This window comes from Fusarium venenatum, assembly GCF_020744135.1.
Source record: "Fusarium venenatum strain MPI-CAGE-CH-0201 chromosome Unknown EDB82scaffold_3, whole genome shotgun sequence".
In the NCBI taxonomy this organism is placed as follows: Eukaryota; Fungi; Ascomycota; class Sordariomycetes; order Hypocreales; family Nectriaceae; genus Fusarium; species Fusarium venenatum.
The window spans coordinates 2,957,293-2,980,146 of record NW_027072131.1 but is presented as its reverse complement, the minus strand read 5'-3'; the positions used below and the strand labels follow the sequence as shown (position 1 = coordinate 2,980,146).

The 22,854-nt window shown below is 49.0% G+C and overlaps 9 protein-coding genes across 9 annotated transcripts; 4 read left to right on the top strand and 5 right to left on the bottom strand.

The window, feature by feature from the left end:
* Positions 1-2,381: 2,381 nt before the first annotated feature.
* EDB82DRAFT_233437 (uncharacterized protein) lies at positions 2,382-2,944 on the bottom strand. Its single transcript, XM_065607271.1, has one exon. The coding sequence runs from the start codon at positions 2,850-2,852 to the stop codon at positions 2,505-2,507; it is 348 nt and encodes a 115-aa protein (XP_065463919.1). The 5' UTR covers positions 2,853-2,944; the 3' UTR covers positions 2,382-2,504.
* A 1,712-nt stretch (positions 2,945-4,656) lies between these two features.
* EDB82DRAFT_233403 (uncharacterized protein) lies at positions 4,657-7,515 on the top strand. The gene is made up of 5 exons (XM_025727226.2): positions 4,657-4,711; positions 4,849-5,888; positions 5,967-6,873; positions 6,924-7,306; positions 7,359-7,515. The coding sequence occupies exons 2-5, from the start codon at positions 5,001-5,003 to the stop codon at positions 7,404-7,406; spliced, it is 2,226 nt and encodes a 741-aa protein (XP_025581713.2). The 5' UTR covers positions 4,657-4,711; positions 4,849-5,000; the 3' UTR covers positions 7,407-7,515.
* A 712-nt stretch (positions 7,516-8,227) lies between these two features.
* Positions 8,228-10,142, top strand: EDB82DRAFT_505661 (uncharacterized protein). The gene is made up of 2 exons (XM_025727225.2): positions 8,228-8,607; positions 8,657-10,142. The coding sequence occupies exons 1-2, from the start codon at positions 8,476-8,478 to the stop codon at positions 10,064-10,066; spliced, it is 1,542 nt and encodes a 513-aa protein (XP_025581712.2). The 5' UTR covers positions 8,228-8,475; the 3' UTR covers positions 10,067-10,142.
* Positions 10,143-10,411: 269 nt separating this feature from the next.
* EDB82DRAFT_477394 (uncharacterized protein) lies at positions 10,412-10,913 on the bottom strand (the record flags this gene model as incomplete). Its single annotated transcript, XM_025727224.2, has 2 exons — positions 10,412-10,725; positions 10,784-10,913. 2 exons carry the CDS (start codon positions 10,911-10,913, stop codon positions 10,412-10,414), a joined length of 444 nt encoding a protein of 147 aa, XP_025581711.1.
* A 1,171-nt stretch (positions 10,914-12,084) lies between these two features.
* On the top strand, positions 12,085-13,305 carry EDB82DRAFT_505652 (uncharacterized protein). The gene is made up of 3 exons (XM_025727220.2): positions 12,085-12,558; positions 12,613-12,760; positions 12,812-13,305. Exons 1-3 carry the CDS (start codon positions 12,526-12,528, stop codon positions 13,060-13,062), a joined length of 432 nt encoding a protein of 143 aa, XP_025581710.2. The 5' UTR covers positions 12,085-12,525; the 3' UTR covers positions 13,063-13,305.
* Positions 13,306-13,316: 11 nt separating this feature from the next.
* EDB82DRAFT_505650 (uncharacterized protein) lies at positions 13,317-13,895 on the bottom strand. The gene is made up of 2 exons (XM_065608747.1): positions 13,645-13,895; positions 13,317-13,555 (listed from the first exon to the last, which is right to left on the bottom strand). The coding sequence occupies exons 1-2, from the start codon at positions 13,790-13,792 to the stop codon at positions 13,401-13,403; spliced, it is 303 nt and encodes a 100-aa protein (XP_065463918.1). The 5' UTR covers positions 13,793-13,895; the 3' UTR covers positions 13,317-13,400.
* Positions 13,896-14,475: 580 nt separating this feature from the next.
* EDB82DRAFT_505648 (armadillo-type protein) lies at positions 14,476-17,326 on the bottom strand. Its single transcript, XM_025727219.2, has one exon. The coding sequence runs from the start codon at positions 17,130-17,132 to the stop codon at positions 14,823-14,825; it is 2,310 nt and encodes a 769-aa protein (XP_025581709.1). The 5' UTR covers positions 17,133-17,326; the 3' UTR covers positions 14,476-14,822.
* A 371-nt stretch (positions 17,327-17,697) lies between these two features.
* Positions 17,698-18,568, top strand: EDB82DRAFT_505647 (dolichol phosphate-mannose biosynthesis regulatory). Its single transcript, XM_025727218.2, has 3 exons — positions 17,698-17,900; positions 18,033-18,113; positions 18,213-18,568. The coding sequence occupies exons 1-3, from the start codon at positions 17,898-17,900 to the stop codon at positions 18,396-18,398; spliced, it is 270 nt and encodes an 89-aa protein (XP_025581708.1). The 5' UTR covers positions 17,698-17,897; the 3' UTR covers positions 18,399-18,568.
* On the bottom strand, positions 18,569-22,509 carry EDB82DRAFT_538436 (uncharacterized protein). Its single transcript, XM_065609309.1, has 2 exons — positions 22,247-22,509; positions 18,569-22,171 (listed from the first exon to the last, which is right to left on the bottom strand). The coding sequence occupies exons 1-2, from the start codon at positions 22,342-22,344 to the stop codon at positions 18,877-18,879; spliced, it is 3,393 nt and encodes a 1,130-aa protein (XP_065463917.1). The 5' UTR covers positions 22,345-22,509; the 3' UTR covers positions 18,569-18,876.
* Between the last annotated feature and the right edge of the window lie 345 nt (positions 22,510-22,854).

Below are 22,854 nucleotides of genomic sequence, written 5' to 3'. Positions count from 1 at the left end.
AAAGACTAGATAGGACAACCACACCGAAATTGAACGATGTAAAGTCGGTACGGTACGCCTAATAAATACAGAGCTCTGTAAGTCTACGACATTCAACGGTAATTAGCCGCGGGAATTAACTATTCTTCAGAGACAACGCTAAAAAAAAAATTGCTATCAAGACTCCGCGTTATATCCACCAAGGGGACAAGAGGAAATGAAATGTTGAAATGAAATGATTTATGGTCCCGCTGTAACCAATCTATCTGAATATAGGGGCATCAGAATCGACAGCATTCACGCCAATGTACGCCACTGTGTAGGAGGCGAGACGCTTCTAAACGCTCCCTGTAATATAATCAAGCCATGGATGAGAAATTGATCGATCTACATTGCCCAGCAAGCGTTTCGTCTTCCTTGGGAGGGCCGGGCGGTTCACAAATAAGCCTGTGCGAGCAAAGCTAAAGACACCGAACAATAAGGCCAGGAGTTTAATGGGTTTTAGATTGATACCAAGCTAATCCACTGATGAAATCGTTGACTGGAGCGGAACCTCTTCTATCTAGAAGGGTGAAGTGACTGTTGATCAACGCTTACGGCGGTGGTATTGCTTGAACTTGATGGGTAGCCGCGTCAACCACAAGTTACTAAATATATTGGGCCCTTATCACCTAGACCTTCATCAGGCGATCTAGAAGAGGATGACTTGTGAGGCTCAAGGACAATTACAACCGAGGTTCAAAATTACGCCAATCTGGTTTACCACAGAGCCGAGATTCAAGCTCATTTCTTCTATACCTTCTAGACCCAAACCCCGCGATTTTCTTCTGGTGTCAAGTGGTGATCACGATTCCATCCATGGCTCAAGGTCGGGATCAGCATAATTAAGCAATCTATAGATAGAGTATTGTCAAATCAATGTTAATATGCCTGATAGACCCCATGCTGAGCTTGTTTCGGTCATTGTCCACCTACCCCAGACCCGTACACTTGAGTCAGACAGTGATTGGTATGCAAGTGACGATGCTTTTGTCGGTGAGCACAACGGTTTATATGCGCTACCAGTTAGTGCTGCATTTATTGCCGAATTGAGACCGTCTTTCTTTTCTATAGGTTACTTGCGATGCTCGCGGCTCTAGTATTGATACAAAGTATTGTCTTAGATCCTGGTCACATGCCGTATAGAGCATTGTGCTGTACCTGCTTTGCTGTATGTAGATCCAAAACATGATAATCTTGACTAACATTAGAACCTTTGCATAGAAACTATTATTATTCCTCACGCTCAGACACTCAAGTTATTTAGGGTTCGCCGCGCATCCATAAAGCCAAACCCCACACAAAACAAGTTCTTCAGTGGAGGTTTTGCGATTGATGATGGAGAAACCGGCGGACCCAATTCTAAAAATACGCGGATTGCTCGCTATTGCTGCTTGGAAGACGTGGTCAGATAATCTACGTGTCAGTCATCTCGTCATGGAAAATTCCAGTACAACCCCTATCATGATTGTCATAATGGATCATCTTGAGAATAGGAGAGGCAGAAATTCATGCAAGGGTTAAAGGCTGTAGTGAAGTCGATGGATTTCCAAGGAAAGCATAGGAATGTCTCTCAGGGTAAGAGTCACTAAAGATGGTGCCGTGTAGAACATGTCTGTTAAATCCCCTCCTATCAAGATCTCTCGTTTACCTTTTTCCAACGTGCATAAGTCTAGGATCCACTGGGTCTCGCGTCTTGTATCGGCGACTGAACCGTTGAAGTACAGGAACTTACAGCAGCTTCCATCACTATCGGACGTTTGTTTGTGTGAGATCCACGCACTGCGGACACTGCATCGCAGCGAGCTACTGCAAGCCATGGACGCGATGCTTCTGCCGTCTCAAATCATCTGTAAGATATATCAGACAAGGTCTCAGGGCTATAGTTGCGCGGAAAAGAACCAGTGGTTCTGAGCTAGTGCGTCAAAAGCCAAGAAGTTGGTCCATCTCAGACGCAGGAGATAGTTGGGGCCAAGTTTGTTTAGTCGAGGCAGTACTGTACACACAATACTCGTAGCTTGTTATGATCTATCCATGGATACGAACCAGACCAACTGTGTGGTTTCCACCTTTGTACCCAGCAGGCCTCGACTAGGACCCGGTGCAGCCCTGTTTGTAACCGTCAAAAACGTACATATAATTATTTGTTCTCGGTCGCAAAATTTCTCACGGCGAGTCATTCTCTGAGGTCTTGTTGATATCGTCTTCAATAGCTTCCCTAGCTTCGAGCTGTTGGTCATGTCGAAATGAAGATTCAATCCATCGTGCCGCCAAGTCGGACCAGCTCAACCTAAGCCACTATCCAATTGTCCGGACTCTTGCTCAAAGAAACACCCCGAAAAAAAAAAAGCCTTGACCTTTTCCAGACGAGACGCACACAAGCGCGAACTCCTAAAGCAGCTAAAGCGTTGACAATCAATCGTCCCTGTGGATGATCGGCACGAATATCTGGTGTGCTTATTGGCACGTCTGGTCAGATTTGTTAGTCAGCCAGGATTCCCCTGAATGATCCCTTGCTTTGAGGCTTTGAGTCCATGTATCAGACACGAACAGCAGGCAAGTATTTTGTGCAGGCGGACAATCATCACAGGACCCCTGGCAGCTTCCAGAGACCCCGAAATCGTTTGACCCCGTTTTGACTGGACAAGTTTGAGACGACAACAAACCCAGCTGCCCAGACACATCATACATATGAACTGACGAGCCAAATTAAGGGACTTGATCTTAAGCACCGTGATAGCCTCGTACAAAACAGCACCATTGTTTGAGTTCTCTCCGGTCCCGCCAGTCGGTAGCTGAGCAATGCAGAAAAAGGAAGCACAGATAAAAGCCATCCTCAGCACGGACAGGAAATTTGTTCCTGAGTTAATGCTGGAATATGCTTTCCTTGTGTCAAAAGACAGCACAGCAGAGTACAGCAGATGAAAGAAAGGCACTTGGACGGGTCACTCTACCTAGCCCGACCTGATCTGAGCAAACCAGACCAGACCAGACCAGGCCCCGGGATCCATCTCCATCATGCTTCCCTGTCCAACTAGCGCAGGATGGGTCAATGCCACAGCTAGAGCGGTGGCCAATAAACCAATGAGTCGCGTTTCTGGCATCAACAGACCTGCTCAAGTCTCCCTGAGGCCGTGGGATTTTGATTTGGGGAACCCTGGGACAGGCTCCACGCAGTACCTCGTGTTTGGCTCAAGTGCGGGTGAGGCAAGTGTGAATGTAAAATCGAGAATGCCAACAGACGAAGAGAGAATTGGCTTACGACGTCTTGCCCCTTGTCCCCTGCATGCTTATTATGTATGTGCATACATACAGCACTGTTTGGCCTTGTGCGTACTGTATGTACTATGCTTTATCTCCAGGACAATCGTCTCCACCAAGGCGATACGTTCTTTTTAAATGTCGCGTTGTTATTGTTGTGATGGAGCTGAAAGTTGACCATATGAGCGAGGAAGATGCTAGTAGGTGCTTTTTCTCTCAACAATCAACTCTCTGGTTTGGGGCTACTATCAGCAGCACAAATGACTGTCACGCGGCCCCACTCGACTGGGACCGTAAATAGGTATGTACTTGAAATGGATGGATGGATAGATAGACGGATGGACGCCTGTCCGTGAAAAGCTGGACTGTCTTGTCTACCTGTTAAAAGAATGTAATCAGTGAATGTTTGTTCTACAGCGTTGTTAGGTTGGATTTAAATCGCTGTCAACGGGTGCCACTCCCGCAGAGCCCGCTATAAATGTCCCTGGGCCGATAAACTTAGCTGCATCTTTCAGTGGACTATTCAACTGTGCAAAAAGTGGATACCTACACGAGTTTGAGGAGATAGGTACCGGTACGGGCGCAGGTACTGGGCTAATGTAGCATTTGGTGAGGTGCTCGCAGGGTCTGTCCAATCCAATCCCAATCCTCGTTCCTCTGGGCTCGGGTCTGACTAGGAGTAAGAACAACGGTAACACCTCACCTCACTTCTTTTTTTCTACCCATCACCATCTCAACTTCATACTCGTTGTTTCTCCTTGTTCTGGTGTCGTTTTACTCTTTCTTTTCTTCTTCCCTCCTCATCATCGCCATCACCTTCGCCTGTTTGGCTTTCTCAGCCCCTCTTCTGAACGGCTCGACTTTGACACTCTAAATTGCCGTGCCCCCTTTCTTCGGCCGTCGCTTTCCCCGAAATCTCCCAGAAGCCTTCGAATACTTTCGACCTCCCACGCTTCTCCATCTCGTCTCTTGTGATCGTTTGGCCTCATCTAGACCTCGACACTTGTAACTTTGGCATTCGCACTTGCCTCGCATTTTGCCTTTGCTCCTTCCAGACCGCCGTGACGATCTTTCAACGACGGGAAATATTGCCTAGTCCCGCCGATAATAATCCTCTCTGCGAGCGAACTTCGTAAAACTTCGACTCTCGCCTTACTCGACAACCTCATTATCTTCGTTGCCCCGAACCGTCGACGATACTCTCATGTTCCGTTACAACTAGGTCGAGATTCAAGTTGTCAAAGACGACTCTTGATCTTGTCCCCCCAACCTACTACTAGCAAACATCCATCTCGTAGCAGAGTCTAGCCTGCTCGCGGTAAAAGTGAGCTACTTTCTCAGCACGATCAGTTTCTTTTGTTTCGGGTCGCTGGCGTCCTACATCATCGCCTACTCCTCTCGTTTGTCATAAAGATATCAACATAAAAAAAAGGTAGGTCGGTTACGCAAACTATCTTCTACTCCTCGGAAACCTTACCCTTGACCAGTACACGCTGAGCCGTTGATGATATGCTGGACTTGTGTATACACGACTTGCAAGGAAACATATGCTAATGATTGGTTGCGTAGCTGCTTTTCAGGTTGCAAACTGATTGCATTGATAATCGTTGTCATCTACTATTCCTCGCAACAAAGTCCGACAACAATTAACAGAAGCGACTCTCGTGAGGAAGCTTGTTGTTGACGGTCGCTCTAACGCCTGCGAGACGTCGACGCAAACTATGGCTGCACTGGTTCAAACCTACCCCCAGCAAACTGCAACGGTTACAATGCTCCAGACCAGACCGGCTTCTTCGACAGGCATGATACCCAACAACCAAGGCCAGAATGGCCACCAGTATGCGGGAACTTCCCAGACCCCAAGATATGCTGCCCCTTCTCCTACAGGCTATCGTGGTAGTTCGGCCCCTGTCCAGCAGTACGCCTTTACGAGCACACCTACTCTGAACCACGCACAAACGTGGCAGCCTCAGCAGACTCAACCCCCCCGGACTTATAATCCTAACGCCAACTATGGCGGGCGTCAGTTCAGCTCTTCAGGGACAAACATGCAGTATAATGGCATGGGTGTCGGGCAAACTGGCGCTCGTGATGATTCGGCCATTCCTCAGCGACGAAACGTTGTGCCCGCTCCTCGACCCCATTCCGCCTTCCTAGCTGGACCTACACAGCCAGTCTCTCCCACTTCACAAAGCAAAGCAGCACCAGACAGGTATAGACGCTCGCTCGCCCCCCAACAAAATCAACATGGTCGCTCTCAGAGCACTGCTGTCCCAGTGAATGCTGGGATGCCCACAGCCAACCAGCTTTATAACGGACCTAATCCTTCCCGCTCTGCCATTCCAAACCGCCCGAACAGTTTTTACAACGCCATGCCTGGGATGTCTGCGGAGGATATGCAGTTCGCCCATATGGAAGATCCTAATCGATCACGCCGACGTAGTGTCCGTGCCAACTCTGATGTTACCAGACCAACCGTCCAAGACAAGGGAAGAGCTGATGGAAACTCCCAAAGCCTACGTGTTGTCGCCAATGCTGCCGCACACTCACGCAACGGCAGTTCTGAGAGTGTCAACTCCAGTCGCAGCAGTCACTCTCGTCCATCCTCGGTAAGTTGATGATCCTTGAAACATTGCCCAATCAGCAATCGATGGTAAAACTGGTATGCTAACAGGGATGTCATGCAGTCTGCCAACCGTAATGTGTCTGCCCCCACTGGAAACCCCTCTTCCCAGGCAAGCAGCGAAACAACTTCTAAGCAGGATCACGCCAAGGTGAATGTCCCACCTCGAGGTTCATCTTCTGATGCCCTCAAGCGCACAACGAACCCCTCACCTCTCTCTCGGCCAGCCACTATGGCAAGCGAGGTCGCTGAAGATCGATCTTCTGGTGCGGGTAATATGGAATCACCAGCGGCTAAACAACTCGCCGCCATCAACAAAGGGCGCAAGTCGAAGAGCAAGACCTCCAGATTGCGTCGCGCTTTCTCTTTCGGCAGCGCTGCTGACTTCCGCAAGGCTGACGAGGAGGTTGAAGGATCTGACAAGACAGAACCGTCCAAGCTCCACAAGGACCCCACGACCGACGAAGCCTACGATGCCGAACAAGCCCGTATTGCGGAGGCGCAGGAGGCTGCAGGTCTTGGACACAGCATCTATGGTGGCAGATTCTTTGGTGGCTCAACCGATAATCTTTCGATCTCGTCGACGGCATCTTCAGCTTCCATCATGATTCGAAAGATGGGACGAGGCATGAAGAAGGGTGGTCGGTCATTTGTTGGAATCTTCCGACCTAAATCGGTGGTTGGAGTCGCCCCGGCCGATGGTCCCGTGAAACCCGAGGCTAGTCAAGCCGCTGTGTCAAGGGTTACCGTCGAAGCTGAGACGCAACGGGTCAACGTGTCGGCAGATCCCAGACAGACGGACACCTTCCCCCATTTGGAACGCAATTCGATTGATACCAGTTTGGGCATTGACATTGCTGAGCGTCTTGGAAGTTCCGGAACCGACAACTCCAACTCTCGCAGGAGTATTGTTGGCGGCGACAAAGAGCGTGCAGAAGTTCTTGCCGCTGTTCGGAAGGGTATCCTCAAGCGTATGTACCGTTATCCATTTGTGAATATCTCAAACTGACACCATTGTTAGGTCCTGGCTCAGCCAGCCCTTCTATTAGACCTGCAGACGCATCCCCCGGACTGGACCTTCCCAGCTTGCCTGCTGTCAATGATTCGCCCAATTCTAGCGCTCCTAGCACTCCCAACGATGATTCTCAGAGTCATCGACGAAATGGCTCAATTGCTATTGGCGGTGAAGACTATTTCATGTCTGCTTTGAGACTGCGACAGGACAGCAAGAGCGCCCCCAACACCCCATCTGCCAAGCGCAACGCGACATTCTCTCCTCGCATAATCTTCCATGATACCTGGCCTAGCCAGGAATACGACCGCCGTGGTGAGATTGCCACATGCAATCGACTGACTCCTCTGCTTGCGCAACAGATCAAGGAGGAGCTCAACACCTTCAAGATGGTATGGTTATCTTTTTCAGTTATGGTACACCATTCGCTAACATGAAGTTCAGGAAATGGAAGTTCACGAAAACTCAAAAATTTACACGCACTTTTTCTGATGATGGCAAAGTCCACCACGAGGAGCGAAGCTTGTCAAGCGTAGTATTTTGTTTCCTTTGACTGAAACCGAGCCTTGAGACTCGGAGTCTTGTATCGCAACCGACCATTGGGCGTTTGGGACAGCATTGTTAGGTGAATGGCGTTCAATTACTCTGACCAGTCTCTACATGTCATGTGGAATTTAGACCAGGGAGTCATACATTTCTTTAATCTTGCCTTACTCATCTCTCTCTTTCAATTTCATTTTTTTTTTTTTTTTTTTGGGTTCAAGCAGGAACGGAGCGTGACGGAAATCATATTCTGGGAGCTTGCAGTAGCGGAGTGAGTGTGCTTGCATCCCTATGTAATGACGCGTGGCATTCTGTAAGCAGACGATCACCGTTGAACTGGGAACGCCACTTCCATTATTATTATTATTCATTACTAGTCTTTTTAAGACACGAAAAAAAAACTCAATGGAGCGGACATAACGAAACATGACCAATTTGGTCAAAAAACAAAGCCTTTATTTTTTACTTTAAACCGTGATCGAGGAAAACGCATACCACTTGTTTCTATAGAGTGAGAGAGTTGAGCTGCATTGCGTATCCATGTTGAAAGTGATTTACAAATCTGGTGTCTGCTTTATACTCTATAGTTGCATGTAACTCAGGGGATCTGTTTTACTAACAATGCTTCTTTGGTGGCATTCGGTTGATCGCGAGATCTTGGCTTTAGTGGCAGTACCTTCTATATCGTCAGGTACTTTTAGAGCCAAGTACCACTACAAGATGAAAAGCTTAAACTCGTCTGGGGAAAGCTCCAATCTCAGCCATAAACCCACACATTTTAGAGCCTCACCCACTTCCCGGTTCATGGCGGGGCCGACAACATTTATCTTTTTTTTTCTTCCTCTACGTACGCGGGGCATATCAAGTTACCTCTATCTTTGACGACAGGAACCGCTTTTGCGCCCATATCCCGTTCTACAATCTGGAGAAGTTTGCTCGTCTGAACCGGCTCCGGAAGACTCCGGGGCCCTTGCTTGCATTGATCCCCGAGCGTCAATCTTTCTGTTTCGCACAGCGCATGTCGACAATGACGTCCAAAGAGAATAGCCCCGCGGTGGAACGCCCATCGAAGCTGGAGGGTCGAGCCTTCTACGAGAGTATCGGCAGCCCCAAGTTCATTGTTGCGCCCATGGTGGATCAGTCTGAATTCGTAGGTCGTCTCAGGCCCCATGATAATAACGTATATTGATGTTTTGCAGGCCTGGCGCATGCTCACCAGAAGTTTCATTTCACCCACCGAACAAAAAAGCCTTCTCGCTTATACGCCGATGCTTCACGCCCGACTATTTTCTCAGGACGATAAATACCGAAGGGCGCACTTCCAGGCCGTAAAGGCTGACGGCGAAACCCCCTGGCTCGACGGAAACCCTTCTATCGACCGCCCACTCTTCGTCCAGTTCTGTGCAAACGATCCCGATGCGCTAATCTCCGCTGCCAAGCAAGTCGCACCTTACTGCGATGCAGTCGATTTGAACCTCGGATGTCCACAGGGAATCGCACGGAAAGGAAAGTACGGTGCTTTCCTTCAGGAGGATCAGGATCTCATCTTCCGCTTGATCAACATCTTGCACAAAGAGTTACCTGTGCCTGTTACAGCCAAGATTCGAATCCTGGATACCAAAGAGGAGACTTTGGCGTATGCGCAGAATGTCCTCAAGGCTGGTGCATCCATTCTCACGGTTCATGGACGTAGGAGAGAGCAAAAAGGCCACTTGACAGGCCTAGCTGAGTGGCAGATGATTCGATTCCTAAGGGACAGCCTACCCAAGGAAACCGTCATCTTTGCCAATGGGAACATTCTTCAGGAAGGAGACATCGAGAAGTGTCTTGAAGCCACAGGGGCCGATGGTGTGATGAGCGCCGAGGGCAATCTGAGTGACCCAGCTATCTTCACCAAACCACCACCTGTAGGTGAGGAGGGGCGAGAATACTGGCGCGGAAAAGATGGCAAGGGGGGCTACAGAGTGGACGCTGTCTTTAGACGGTACATGGACATCCTTCACGAACACGTCTTTGGAAACAAACCACCCGAGCGACGACCACTTTTCATGCCCGGCGACGATACAGAATGGATGAAGGAGAGCGAGGTTGTCGAGGAGGAGCCACCATCCAAGAAGCGAAGGAAGGATCTAGGCAAGAAGGGAGAACAGGGGCCCAACATGGCAGCTATGCAACCACACCTGTTCCATCTCCTGCGACATTTTGTCTCCAAGCATACCGACGTGCGAGATATGCTGGGCAAGAGCCGTGCAGGCGACATAGAAGCCTACGAACGCGTTCTCTCCGCAGTAGAGCGCAAAGTTGCAGAGGAACTCCTCGAGTACGAGCGCACAAACGGCGAGAGCATTGCCGAGACACCACTGGCAGACGGAGAGGAAGACCCCCCAGAGACAGAGAGCTCAAAGGGTACTCAACGGCGCTGTAAGAGGCCGGTCTGGGTTGTGCAGCCAATCATCCGCCCACTGCCCAACGAGGCTCTCAAGAAGGGGGCCTTGACTATGAGTAAGAAGGACAAGGCTAAGTCCCAGGAGAAAAAGGAAGAGGAGAAACAGGAAGAGAAGGGGAAGCAAGAGGATATAAAGGCAAAGGATGAGGCTTTGGCCGGATAGATTATAGGCGTTTAGGATGACTCAGAGTCAATACAATATAGATGGCGTAAGGTTGGACGGGGTTCGAAAGACACATTTATCTCTCATCATATCCTTATTGTGTAAAATGGGCTATCTCGTGCATTGAGTATGGCATAGAAACCCCCCTATTTGGTGAACTTTGTATTCTTGATGCACTCAACAATTCTTCTTAGTACTCTAAGTAAAAGATTTTGTCCAAAGACTTTCCCTCATAACCAAGTAAACATGTTGACACATCGTCTGGGTACATCTGTGGTTTATTCTCAGGCAGTCATATTTCGTCGCATTAGTGTGAAGGGGAGTGTGATGCCCTGTCGATACCCCTTATTTGGGCGACTTCGAGTGTCCATCGTTGGTCGAGTTGTCCTTTACAGACCCTTCCTTCTCGCCGCCGTTTTCATCACCAGAGTCACTGGAACCATCTTCATCGCCGTGGTTAGAGCCGCCCTCTTCCTCATCACCCTGGCCACGGAACCAGGCACCGATGCCTCCAGCACCAACTGCCACTCCAACAGCTTGAATGATTCCATGAACAGCAGCAACGCCATAGCCTCCTGCACCAGCAGACTGGAGAATTGCAAAAAGACTGCCCGCACCAACACTTCCAATCCCGCTTTGGATTCCAGCGGCGGCAGAACCTATAGATAGACAGTCAGCCAGCGAAATTCATGTACATGGCTTCAAGACGAGACTAACCTGCAGCAATACCAGCGGCGCCAAAGCCCAAGGCGCCAAGGATAGGACTCGCGACAATAGCAGGAACTGCGACGATCGCAGCGCCGGTGGCAATAGCAGCCACAGCTCCTGGGTTGGATCGAGCAGGCATTTTGTTCGTCGAGCAGGAGACTTCAGAAGATGTAAGCTTAGCTAGTATTCCGCTTTCAAAACCTGGGACCTACAATAAACAAATGGCCAAGATCTTGATCGATGACAAATGACTGTTCTCTAAGATCGATAAATTTAGTATCGAGATGCGCGTTTAGAAAGAAATGGGTGAGACGAAGGTTTTGGGAGGCCTACCAGATTCATGATGATATCAATGTGCCAGCTGGTTACCAACACTGGCACGATCACTGACACTTTTGTAGGTATCTAGAGAAGGATTCACATACTGAAACACGTCATATGCGGGTGAACGATTATTTGTTACACAAACTTATGCAAAGCCCGTCACATGTGACAAACTGTGTTTAAAGTGTTTTTGTACTAAGGTAGAAATATGTAGAACTAAATAGTATAGTGTATCGAAGGGTATTGAAGTGAATTGTAGAGTATTGTGATGTCTCGCTCATGGACAGGTCGTATTACTCGCACCAGTCGCCATCCAGTTCACGACATCGGCCAGTGTCATCCCAATATTTAAATACCTAACAGCCTTCTCAATCACATCTACTCCATACCCGAACATTTGAGCGCTCTGTATTATTGCAAAGAGGCTGCGAGTAGGGATGTCTCCGTACGAAGACTAGAGCCATGATGCAGTACTGGCTGAGATACAGATACATGGGTCAGTAAAATGTACAACTAGGACAACGAAATATAGACTGACCTGCTTGAGGGCCAAGCGCTGTCCAGCCAAGAGAATTGAAAATGGGACTTAGAAAGTTCATGAAGAGTGACTGAAAGGTTTAATGTTGTAGTATTGATATGAATTCTGACCAGAGGAGGGATTTTCTATTGGAAAGATGGCACTTTATACATCAGAACGGCGTTATTTGTATGACACGAAGAACCCAGAGACTAGCAGTGAAATCGGGTTTGACCTAGGTAATCTAAAGATCTCATAAAGTTGATGTTATTCCACTATAGCGATTGGCTAAAGCATGAGTATAGTGCAATCCAGATAAACTTCAGCAAGGACATCGGGATGTCCGCAGTAGAATCTCGATCCTGTCTCGATTAGTGAGAACTTGATACATATTGTGAAACAAGACTCTTATTTATTAGACGAGTGAGTATCATTGCCTGTATGAATACCTAGTCATCAGTGTGCCTGGGTCTTCTTCACCTTGGGCTGTTACTTCCTATCAAATTTGTTCTCCCTTATCGATGCGATCATTCCACGGTAAAGTCGAGTCATAGTTATCAAACATGTATTCTTAGGCTGGGCAGCTTTGAACAAGGCCGCTTCTTTGGCCGGCCTCAGTGCTTGTTGGTTGTATCCCATGTTACACCCCCATGCAAACCAACATATGCACATCCTGGCGCTTATAAGATGTTGGTCCAACCCTCGCAAGGCATTCTCGACATTCACACTTCAAAAGTGATAGTGCCTTCGATGAATAGGCGCAGAATTTGACAGCCAAGATATTTATTGTTGGCATCCCATATTCTGGCAGGACATCTTCTGGCAGGACATCTTTTTCTTCCTCAATATCACCACCGCCGCCATCACTTACACCCAAGATACACGACTTGATTCTTATTCATCAACAATTATGCTGGCGTCGGCAAAATCTTACTTCTTAAACGTGAGTTACTTAAGTTCACCGTTACTGAGTACCGACTGCTGACTGGAGAACAAGGCTGCGAACAGTACTTTCCAGTACGCGAAAGAGAACCCTGGAGCAACAGCAGCTATGGGAGCAGCCGGTATCATGGTAGCAGCCCCAGCTGCGGTCGTTGCACCAGCTGCTGCGCTTGCTGGTTTTGGGGCGAACGGAATAGCTGCAGGTCAGATAGTACCATGTCCTGATTCTTGCATGTTTTCTAACTGTGTTGAAGGATCTGCGGCTGCAGGTGTGCACGCAGGAATCGGCAATATCGTTGGCCACAGTGCCTTTGCGACACTTCAAAGCTACGGGATGGCTGGATATGGAGTCTCTATCGTTCACGGTATTGTCCAGGCTGCTGGTGTAGGTCTGGGTGCTGGAACTGCTTACTCTGAAGCGAAAGGGGATTTCAAGTGTGACGGAGATAAGCCCTCGGACGGTAGTAGCAACGCGAAAGATAGCAAGGGAGAAAAGAAGCCGTAGACGCATACTGATGTTACTGGGAAGCAAGTCGTGGATAGCGAGAAGCTCTGTTTGATCGAGAGCAAGGCAATGGATAGGCTGTATGCAAGCTCATCGCAAATATAGAAACAGCCCAGGGAAAGAAATATTGTGGATAATAAGCAGCTAAGTTGGTATAATCATTGGTCAAATAACAACGCTTCCTTTTGTCCTATAACCTCGGATGACTAGTCTTGCTACAAGCTGACAATGCATAATTCGTCGAAGCGCAGTATCAAGTATCGTCACTCGCTGTTTTGTAATCCTGCTCAGTGCTCCCTTGTCTCCTTAGAACGCAAAACCGCACAACCTTACCCATTCTATTTGGCAAAGGCTTGCTTGAACTGCCCGTCGAACTCATGCCCATATCTAAACCGTTCAGCGTACTGTGTAAAACAAGAGCGACAGTGCCCCTTTTCGTCACAACAGATGCCATAGACGTGGTAGAACTTATCATAGGCGTCGAGTTCTGCAGGTTAGTGGCCCCACACTCTACGTTTTGCGAATTGTTCTTGAATAGCAATGAAGCACGTGGTGATCGTCAGTACCAACTCTGAGGAGCAGGGAGATGATGAGCGTATTTACCTCCAATAAATGCGAAGAACGCAACAACACCTGCTGCAATAATAGCTCCAAACGGTGTTTGCATAGAGTTGTTAGCGATGAACGCAACAAACATAGGAATGATGATGAAAAAAGTGATAATCTCCATGATGACCACGATGGTTTGTGAAAGAATGTCAGATGTCAAAATGGCAGTTACGGTGATGCTGAACGATCTAGAAAAGCACGAAAGGCAAATGGTGAAGCGTACAGATTATTTAATTTGAACCTAGAAATAGGCAATCAAGCTGTTTTTTATATCTCCTTCGTTTAACTTACCAACAAGGACAGCAGGAGGAGCCTTGGTAGGTTAGCCACAAACACCATCAATAACGCTTGCCGTATGGTTTTAGATAGCAAGCAGCTTCATACAAGCCATCTTTTTTTTATCAAGGAAAGATCCAAACAAACGACAATTCTGTTCATGTGCTGTCACCAGTACCTAACAGAATGTACGCTATCCGCAGCATGTTTAACATATGACGGAAACAGAGAACATACAAACAATTCCATCAGATATCTTGTGATATTCCAAAGCACCTACTCATTATAAAGTAGTAGGTCAATTTATGCTCCTTCGAATATAGTTTTTATTCTACTTATTTTTATACCCTCAAGCTTGGGAGGCCATTTTTCTGGTACCCAGTAGTCAGCCTCCTACTACCATAGAGCACAGCTGCGATAATCGAGGTAGACGTCTTGTATGAGGTGGGTTTGGCTGAGTTATCAGGTTACGAATGCAATTCCATACTGAGTGGTTTAGTAATTTTACTAAGTAGAATCATGAGAAACAGATGATGAAGTGCTGACAATTGTGGAATATGAAGATAATTGCGATTGTAGCTAGACTCCCAGGTGGTCAACTCATATTCATACAAGGGACTATTTTGGATAGGAACTTGATCTTTGGATTCCACACACAAAGCATGAAACAAGAGCTTGATATGATACATGAATAAAGCCCATCAACTTCACTAGTCGGCGAACACAAAGCCAGTAAAAACAATAAACAACCTATGCCTCAATCATTCTCAATTTTGGTAGGTCCCGCTGATGAAACACCTCAACTAATTACAAGGTAACCCCTTTCTTTATTATAAACCTATCGTCTCGTGGATTTCCCTCTCTCTTGCTCCATCTCAACTGCCCCGTCGTCCTCGCTTCATCGGTGGCGGTGATCTGGAGACACTATCACTGTAACGCCTTCTCTTTGGCGGCACAGGGCTCAAAGACTTGTTTCCTCCACGGCGTGGCGGGCTGGGTGAGGGCGTGTATGAAGGTTGACGTCCATTGCGCGCAGGTGGGGGCGATAAGCTCTCAGGATTAGCCCTCCTTGGTGGCGGGGATCGTGAGTCGTATGAAGGTGAACGGCTGTACTGCTTAGCCTTATCTCGTGGCGGCGTGCGAGATCGGCTTCGAGACGAGTAAGAGGCGCTACGAGCTCGGCCCTTGCCATTACGAGGGGCTGGAGATCGCGAGCGGCTCCCACTGGTGTAACGACGACCTCGTCGGGGAGGGCTAGCGGAACCGGACTGACTGCGACCTCTTCCCCGTGCAGATACAGATCGTGAGTATGACCCTGACCTCGAGGAGCTGTATGAACGTCCCCTGCTCTTTCGGCCAGGGGATCGAGAAAGGGATCGACCTCGGTCAGCAACCTTGCGTGGTGGTGTTCGAGAGCGAGATCGAGATCTTGAGTAAGAAGAACCTGTGTAGGATGAATAACTGGAGACGGAATCCGAGTCTGAATCCGCTGCGGCTGCAGGAGCAGGCAAAGCGGGTTTGGGCATGTTCTGAAGATGTGTTCGCATCTCTTCTGTAAGAGCGCCCATACCGATACTTGTAAAATAGTTGATGGAGAACCTGATGTTGCGGGGGTTGTCTCTGGGGAAGAGCCCTTCCAGGATAGGCCGGAGTGTCTCATCTGTCAGACGTGCCCTCAACTTGGGCATGCCGGTCTCCTCCGCAATAAACTGGAATAGAATCTTGATGAATATACGGCTACTAGACGTGGTCTCGTCCTCGTTCAAGTGAATGACAGATAGACAGTGCCAGCCCAGAGCGTCTGAAGCGAACATATGGCCGAATAACATTGCTATATTGCGCAGCTTGTTGTTTTCGTATCGATGGATGGTTTCGTAGTACTTGGCGAAAGCCTGCTCAAAGAGGTCGCACCAAAGCCGATTAATTTTAGCGAAGCGCTCGCCAATCATGCCAAAGAACTTGGTGTATGTCTTTTCTTGCGAGCAACACTCCACAATCATGGAGGGAAGCTCAGGCTCCTGTCCTGCGGGAAGGTTGATCTTCATGAGCTTGTGAACAGCTTCCTCAGGGTCGGCACTGGACATGATGGTGAGATAAATGGTCCTGCGCAAGTTGACTAGGTCGGCATTGGACTGATCCTTGATCTCCATGGCCTTTGTCTTCTCGTCCTCCTCATCTTCAGAGGAACTCTCGTATTCGTCCTCGTCGTCATCTTCATCGTCGCTGCCTTCGCCCAGAATTTCAGCTTTGAGTTTCTTGTACGCCTCTTCATGCTCTTCCCACTCTGCATCGAACTTGAAGATGTTGAGCCCGTCCTGAGCTTCAATCTCGCCTTCTAGGTCGACTCGGTGTGTGATCTGATCCTCCTCTTCAACCAAATCCAACTCTTCCTTGATGGCCGGGTTGTCCTTGAACTTGTCCTTTCGCACCTGAAACAACACCTCGATCATGTACTGCGTTCGCTTATCGATATCGGCTTCGTGCAGAATGTTTCGGAATTGATCAAAGATTACGTTCGCAATGGAGCTCTGCATCTCCTCCAGGTATTGTCCAACCTCACGGCAGAAACCGACCGCAATCTCAACACTGTCGTCGGTGGGTTTGTGGAGAAGGAGGAGCAAAATTTGACCAGCAAGCATTTCGTGCTGGACTTGTTGATTGATAAGATGCGCAAGGAAAGTAGTGGATGAGAGGCAAACAGCCTTGTCGTTTCGCTTGAATCCTTTTCTGAATTGTAGGACGAGGCGACGTATCAGGAGCTCTCCGACCTGAGGTAACTTGGTGTTGACAATCGCGGCCATGGCGGCGTAGATGGGTGTGAAAGGCAAACTGGCAGCCTGTGCCTTCATGATCGATCGGCAAAACAGACCCCGACCACGAACCAAGTTCTCATTAAACAGCTCGGGAACGATAAACTTGATGTTGGCTGTGTTGACCTTATTGATAAGACCGTTGATACTCTTCTTGAGTGCTTCCCATGCCATGCGCTGGTACTCCTTGCTCGTCTTGTCGGTGATCTGTGCCTGGAGCGCGCGCAGTCTCGCGGGTGGGATGTAGGTTCCGCCGGATCTCATTGTCAGAAGCTTCTCGTACTCGGCCTTTGCGGCAGCCTGCTTCTCCTCCTCCGTTCGCATAGGCGCAGCATCTCGTTTTTGACGAGAAGGCAATCGCGGGGCGGAAGCCATCGTGAGCAAAAATCGCAGTTATAATCGCAGTCAATGTTTTTGTTGTTTCTGTTGCTGTCCCCTAATTTTCTGATGGTGTAGTTGAATTGTGGTGGAACTCTTCAACGCGCTGAGAAGTTGTAGTCGCTAACTTATTCTGAGGCTGGATCACAGCGCGACTGAAAAAGTTACCTAGGTAGACAACCAGCTAAAGTTATGCTGAGCCACAACAGACCTGCAGGTGTCTAGTGGGTAGCAGAAAAAATGGCCGTGCTCATAAGTCTTATAAATCAGTCACTGGTATCATAGAGTACAAGCTGCTGCCCTGTCACAGTTGTATTGGGAAACTTTGTCTTAAGAGGAAATGTATAGAGCTCATCTAAACAATCTGCACGGACAGATTAACCTTTGTTAAGAACTTTGATAATTGAAAAGCCCTGAGCAAAAGTGTAAGGATGCTAAAAAAGAAAGAAAAAAAAGTATAAAAATATATAGTCTAAGAACCTTGATCTAAGTAGCATAAAGTGACCTACTAATTTCGTCTCTCATGCAGGTGCAAATGATCAAATGTGGCGGTGCAGTGGCGTCTGCTCCACCCACTCCGAGACAAGCTGCTGCTGGTCATCAGGAGGTGAAATCGCGTCCATTGTAAATTTGGCCTTTTAGCAGGTGGTCTACTCTTAACACTTTGACAAACCTTCCAACGCTCCTTTATTTCTACTCTTCTGCCTCACTCTCTTCGACTCATCCAAGGTATACGTTCGCTCACCTTGCGCATCTTTAATAATGGTCAGTACTTACTTACTTACTATGTCCACTTCGAAGCCCTGATCTACAAGCTTGTCCCCTTTACGCAGTTCCGCCTGGGGCATCACGGCAACCCCTCGCTATTCTTCGACTAACATAATTCTTCTACTACAGTTGGACAAAATCGTCGGTCTCGCCATGCTCGTGGCCGCTTCCGTCGTCTTCACCTATTACACCATCTGGACTCTTCTCATGGTAAGTACCCCTCCGGCCTCGGTGCCATCATATGGCAGCCCTTACCTGCCCTGGGTACCCATGTTTTGTAGATGCGTCGTGAGCTAACAATTGCTTCAGCCCTTTGTCGACGACGATCACCCTCTCCAGAACTTCTTCCCTCCCCGCGTTTGGGCTATTCGCATCCCCGTCATTATCATCCTCCTCGGTTCCGCTGTTGTTGGCTCGTTCCTTGGCATGGTCATGATTCGGAGCAACCAGAAGAAGGCTGCAAAGGCCAAGGCTGCCGTTAAGAAGGCCAACTAGACGATTAATATGCCGATTCATACACCTTTTAATTGTTCACTGGCATTTAAAGTCACCTAATCGCACCACGGAACATGCCGACGACTTGAACATTGGATACCGTGGGGCAACAACTTATGCAGAAGACATAAATAAAAAAGCACTACGAGGAACGGGTATCTAATGTGTTTCTATTTATTTAATAAGGCATTATGAACTGCCAAAGCGAATTCCGTGCTAAAGAGTGTTCCTTACATGAGGCAAAATGCCTACACGTCAAGAATCAGCCAACTCCAACATTCCGGACCTAATGATTTGGTTAAATGCTGCTATTCGTACTGAGTATGGACAGGTGGAATTTGGTTCCATATTTGAATAGCATAAGCAATGGATTATTGATCCCGAGCATCAAATCCATAGAATGAAGTAAAGCTCAACAATCCATACACCACAAAACCCCTGCACATATTGCCTGTTGAGAGGAGACTCCTCATCTCACTTACACCCTTTGATCTGCAAAATCGAGAACTTCGCAATCATCCTCAAAGAAGCCATCCTCACCTTGACTGCCCCCTTGAGCTCCGCGACGTCTCCTCGTCGTCACCACAATCTGCGCCTCGTCGCCATACTGCATCACCCGCTCCATGGCAGAAGGGGGCAGAGCAATATGATCCTCAGGGCCATCGTACTCCTCCTCGGTAACAGTGGGCAAGCCCAAATCCAGTCGAACCACTGGGATATCCTGGCCAAAGGCCCAAGCCGCTGTGATTGACATTTCTCTAGATGCATGTGTTTCCATGGGTTGCCCCTTCTTCTTCTTTTTCTTTGATAGTGCATTTTCTTCTAGGTTGGTATCGGCCAGCATGGCGGAAACAACTTCGAGTTGATCAACTGTACCTCTGCGGTACTCGCAAAGCGTCACCCGACGGTCTGTGTGGAAAGGCTGATAGGGCGCACTAGACTCTATTTCAGCCTGGGGGATCGACGATTCCATATGGTGATCTGCCGATGTCACACGAGATCGAGGGTTGAGTGTCAAGGTGTTCCCCGCGTCCATATCGCGATCTGAAAGGTCGAGAATCTCATCTTGGGTGCCCAAGTCCACCATCTGTCGCACAGCTGGAGCTACCAGGTCGCTGGGTAGGTTCGGCACGTTGTAATCATGATATCTGCTGGCACGTGTCACCTTCCTGCCAGCCTGTACGCTAGATCGGCGAGTTCTACAGGAGAACGCCCGCACCAAGCCGTTTCCAACCACAAAGAGCCCTTGATGTCTCCGGCTTTTGACCCAGGTGACGCATGATGTCGAAGGGAGACCCGAACTAAGCGGCAAGGAAACGCGATTCTCTCCGGTGTGCCGAAGCTGATTGATGGCGGTTCCAGTCTTGCCGAGCGAACTGCTGATACTAGCAGCAATTACTCGTCCTCCCATGGCCGCCGAGTCTTTCAGACTACTGCCGGGAACATTGGATACATTGCCGCTGCTGCGGCGGGGTCGTGACACAAATGGTTTCGCAGCTTGGTAAGCAGCACCAAAAGCGCCAGTTGCCAAAGAGACGGCTGTACTTGGCTGCTCTGGTGTCGCAGTGCCACTTTCCTGGACAGCCTGACGGCGACGAGGCGCGGGCCACATGAACGCACTCGAGGGCATGTCGAGAAGATGAACGGTACCACGCTCGGTCACCATAGCCAATCGTTCGCCCTGCGCCTGCGTCCAAGCAACATCAACAATGCGTGCAACTGTCATTCGCGAGAACTGTGCAATTTGTCGAACTTGAGGGCCCGTGCTTGTGTTTGGGCTAACTGTAGCCTGCAGAGGGGATGATCTGGTATGTTGAATACGTAAGAGGTCCCAAACTGTCTGCACATCACCCTTGCTGCTGGCTGTAAATAAAGCCAAGGATGATGGGGAGAATGAAAGAAAGCTACATCCCAGAGGCGGTGCGAACGTAGTAATTGGATGGATTGAAGACGAAGAAAGGAGAGACTCTGTGTCAATGATGGACACGAGACCTGGATCCTTTGCCATGGTCTGGCCGGTCGATCCATGTGTAGGAGGGAATTGGGACGAATCACCACGAGGTGATCGAGTGCCCGCCCAGCCTTGGGGAGGCGAACGTGCTTGTTGAGTTTGTGATTGGGGGCTTGACTTATTCCAATAGGAATTCCAAGCCTGCCAGCCTTGTTGTCCGACCCATTTTGCGCCCTGGATAAGCTCTTGGGTCGTTTCGCGCATAATCTTATTCACAACACTGTCAGATATCGGGAGATCTACCGATGCAGAAGATGATGGCAGCTGTGGCGGAGTTACAGTAGCAAGCCCAGGTGCCTTGCCCAATATCGGGAGTGGCACATGAGCTCTGAGAGAAACCTGAGATGACGGGGTCGCGGGACAGTAAGCGATCCATCGTCCACTGATAGCAAGAATAGGTGTTTGCGGGCTCGAGCGCGGGGGTGCCGTTGAAGTGCGTGTCTTATCCGTCTCCTCTGGTACCTCACCTCGGGCGCTTTGTTGCAGGCTAGTCCAGATCTTGCCGACACATGTAAAGACATGGCCGTTCTGGTCCTCCAATAGCTGCAAGTAAACCCAACATTCGCCAGTAACGCCTGAGCATACTGCGAGCGTACCGGAATCTGCCCGAATTGTGAAGGAACCGCTGGGCGGAGGCGGTCTGAAGATAGGGTTTGTAACGGAGATTTCAGGGTTGATTTGTATCTTTGGTGCCTGAAGCAACACATCAACGAGTTGGCTTGTTCTCAGCGAGTAAACCTCGACGGAAGTCTGATAGGCGTCGATGCTCTGTCTTCCTTGGAAGCCCTCCTGGTGAGTATAGACCGACCGAGGACTCGCCGCTCCATCAGGTCTGGGACTTGGTCCATCGTCTTGTGCAGGGTCAGATGCGCCACTAGGTAGGACAGGACCATGCAGAACCACCGCTACGAGAGGGAAAAGTGACTTTTTATCGTTGTCAAGCGTCCATGGGAGGATCTTGGCGTATTGAACACCTCCCCGTAGTCCCTTCAAGCTCGCGGTAGGTTCAAGGCCTCTCTTACCAACAGTGTATACGTCCAAGCCACCTTCATATCCGGCGATGACGACGTTACTTGGACTAGCTGAGAAGTCTGGGCACTCGGGCAGCTTGTCGAAGCCAAAGAAGTAACCACGCTCACCAGCTTTCATGCCAGAGTTGTTTGTCAAGTTCAGGTCAATATCGGGGGCTCCGTAGAAATGCGCTTGGGGTTGATGAGGGAGCGGCGGGAGGTTCCCGATTCTTGCACCATTAAGGGGAGACGCAACTGAGCTCCGACGATAGTGGCCAGCCAAAGGTGGTGTCTCTGGGGACTGATACTGGGCATCCATCTGGAAGCTCAAGGGACGGCGACCGTGGGTTGGTGGCGATAGAGATGAGGGTGACGGACTCATGTATGGACGCTGGACAGCCCATCCATGATGCAGTCGACCCGAGTCCTCATATGAGGAGGGTTGAGTAGGAGGCGAGTCACCCATGATGCTGATCAAATTTCCTGGGGAGCCAGCAATACCGCTTCGCATCCAGTCGTTATTCATACTCGGCGCTGTGCTCACGGAAGCTGGAGTTGTAGACAATGCAGCAAGCATGGGGGAGACGGCAGGGTTGTCATTGTTAGGGACGAAGGAAGGCTTGATCTCTGGCGTATCGACCGGGGGCGTGGAAGCAACCGAAGTAGACGAGCTCTTGCTTTCTCCACCGTTATTTTCGGTGTTTTTGGCGTTGTCTTTATTGCTTGGGTTTGTGCTGGTGTTGTTGGCGGCACTATGAATGTGACTGCGGGTCAGCCAGGTACTTAACATGATGATGGACGAGTCCCGTGGACTGGATGGTACTCACGCGAACTTTCCAGCTGTTTGCTTTGTCACGGCTGCGGCGATACCGCCACTCTCTCTAGCATGTTTCCTGTCCTTCTTAGAGGCTGAGGAAAGAGTCATGGTTAGCCTTTCGGGTTGCTATGGTAAAAGGCAGCGCGCATTGCGCAAATGGTTTGGGGGGACAAATGCTATATGATGGAGTAGAGGGGTAATGTAGGGGCTGATGGTAGGTTGGTGTTAGAGGTAAAGAGGTACAACTTACAAGGCATTCAACTGATTTGGACAAGTGTCGGAGCAGTTTCCTACCCCAAAAACGCTCGCGTTTCTGCAGAACGTAGTTGCCAGTAAAGAGGCGTCAAGTCAGTTTCGTTAGAGGTGAAGCCGGCACTTGTTTATTAAGGTTCGCAGCCTATATCCTTTGGTATGTCGCGTACCTCTTTGTACAGTGTCGAGTGATCGTACAAATCAAAGGGATATTAGCAACAGCAACCCAAGTGGTACTGACTGTCGAATAAAGAGATAAAAAGGCTAGGAAGAGGCAACCCAGTGAGTATTTTGTCAAGTTGAGTGATTATCGAGAATGAACGGCGAGATGCTCGTGATTGTTGAGTGGATAATAGCGGCGCAGAC

Excerpts from the sequence above, each read along its gene's own strand:
- EDB82DRAFT_233437 (XM_065607271.1), bottom strand. The coding sequence starts at position 2,852 with ATGGCTTTTATCTGTGCTTCCTTTTTCTGCATTGCTCAGCTACCGACT.
- EDB82DRAFT_233403 (XM_025727226.2), top strand. The coding sequence starts at position 5,001 with ATGGCTGCACTGGTTCAAACCTACCCCCAGCAAACTGCAACGGTTACA. Across the intron at positions 5,889-5,966 it reads GTCACTCTCGTCCATCCTCG|TCTGCCAACCGTAATGTGTC; the intron begins GTAAGTTGATGA and ends GATGTCATGCAG. Across the intron at positions 7,307-7,358 it reads AGCTCAACACCTTCAAGATG|GAAATGGAAGTTCACGAAAA; the intron begins GTATGGTTATCT and ends CATGAAGTTCAG.
- EDB82DRAFT_505661 (XM_025727225.2), top strand. The coding sequence starts at position 8,476 with ATGTCGACAATGACGTCCAAAGAGAATAGCCCCGCGGTGGAACGCCCA. Across the intron at positions 8,608-8,656 it reads TGGTGGATCAGTCTGAATTC|GCCTGGCGCATGCTCACCAG; the intron begins GTAGGTCGTCTC and ends GATGTTTTGCAG.
- EDB82DRAFT_505652 (XM_025727220.2), top strand. The coding sequence starts at position 12,526 with ATGCTGGCGTCGGCAAAATCTTACTTCTTAAAC. Across the intron at positions 12,559-12,612 it reads CAAAATCTTACTTCTTAAAC|GCTGCGAACAGTACTTTCCA; the intron begins GTGAGTTACTTA and ends CTGGAGAACAAG. Across the intron at positions 12,761-12,811 it reads GGCGAACGGAATAGCTGCAG|GATCTGCGGCTGCAGGTGTG; the intron begins GTCAGATAGTAC and ends ACTGTGTTGAAG.
- EDB82DRAFT_505650 (XM_065608747.1), bottom strand. The coding sequence starts at position 13,792 with ATGGAGATTATCACTTTTTTCATCATCATTCCTATGTTTGTTGCGTTC. Across the intron at positions 13,556-13,644 it reads TAAATACGCTCATCATCTCC|CTGCAGAACTCGACGCCTAT; the intron begins CTGCTCCTCAGA and ends GGGGCCACTAAC.
- EDB82DRAFT_505648 (XM_025727219.2), bottom strand. The coding sequence starts at position 17,132 with ATGGCTTCCGCCCCGCGATTGCCTTCTCGTCAAAAACGAGATGCTGCG.
- EDB82DRAFT_505647 (XM_025727218.2), top strand. Across the intron at positions 18,114-18,212 it reads CCATCTGGACTCTTCTCATG|CCCTTTGTCGACGACGATCA; the intron begins GTAAGTACCCCT and ends CAATTGCTTCAG.
- EDB82DRAFT_538436 (XM_065609309.1), bottom strand. The coding sequence starts at position 22,344 with ATGACTCTTTCCTCAGCCTCTAAGAAGGACAGGAAACATGCTAGAGAG. Across the intron at positions 22,172-22,246 it reads CAAACAGCTGGAAAGTTCGC|TGCCGCCAACAACACCAGCA; the intron begins GTGAGTACCATC and ends TCACATTCATAG.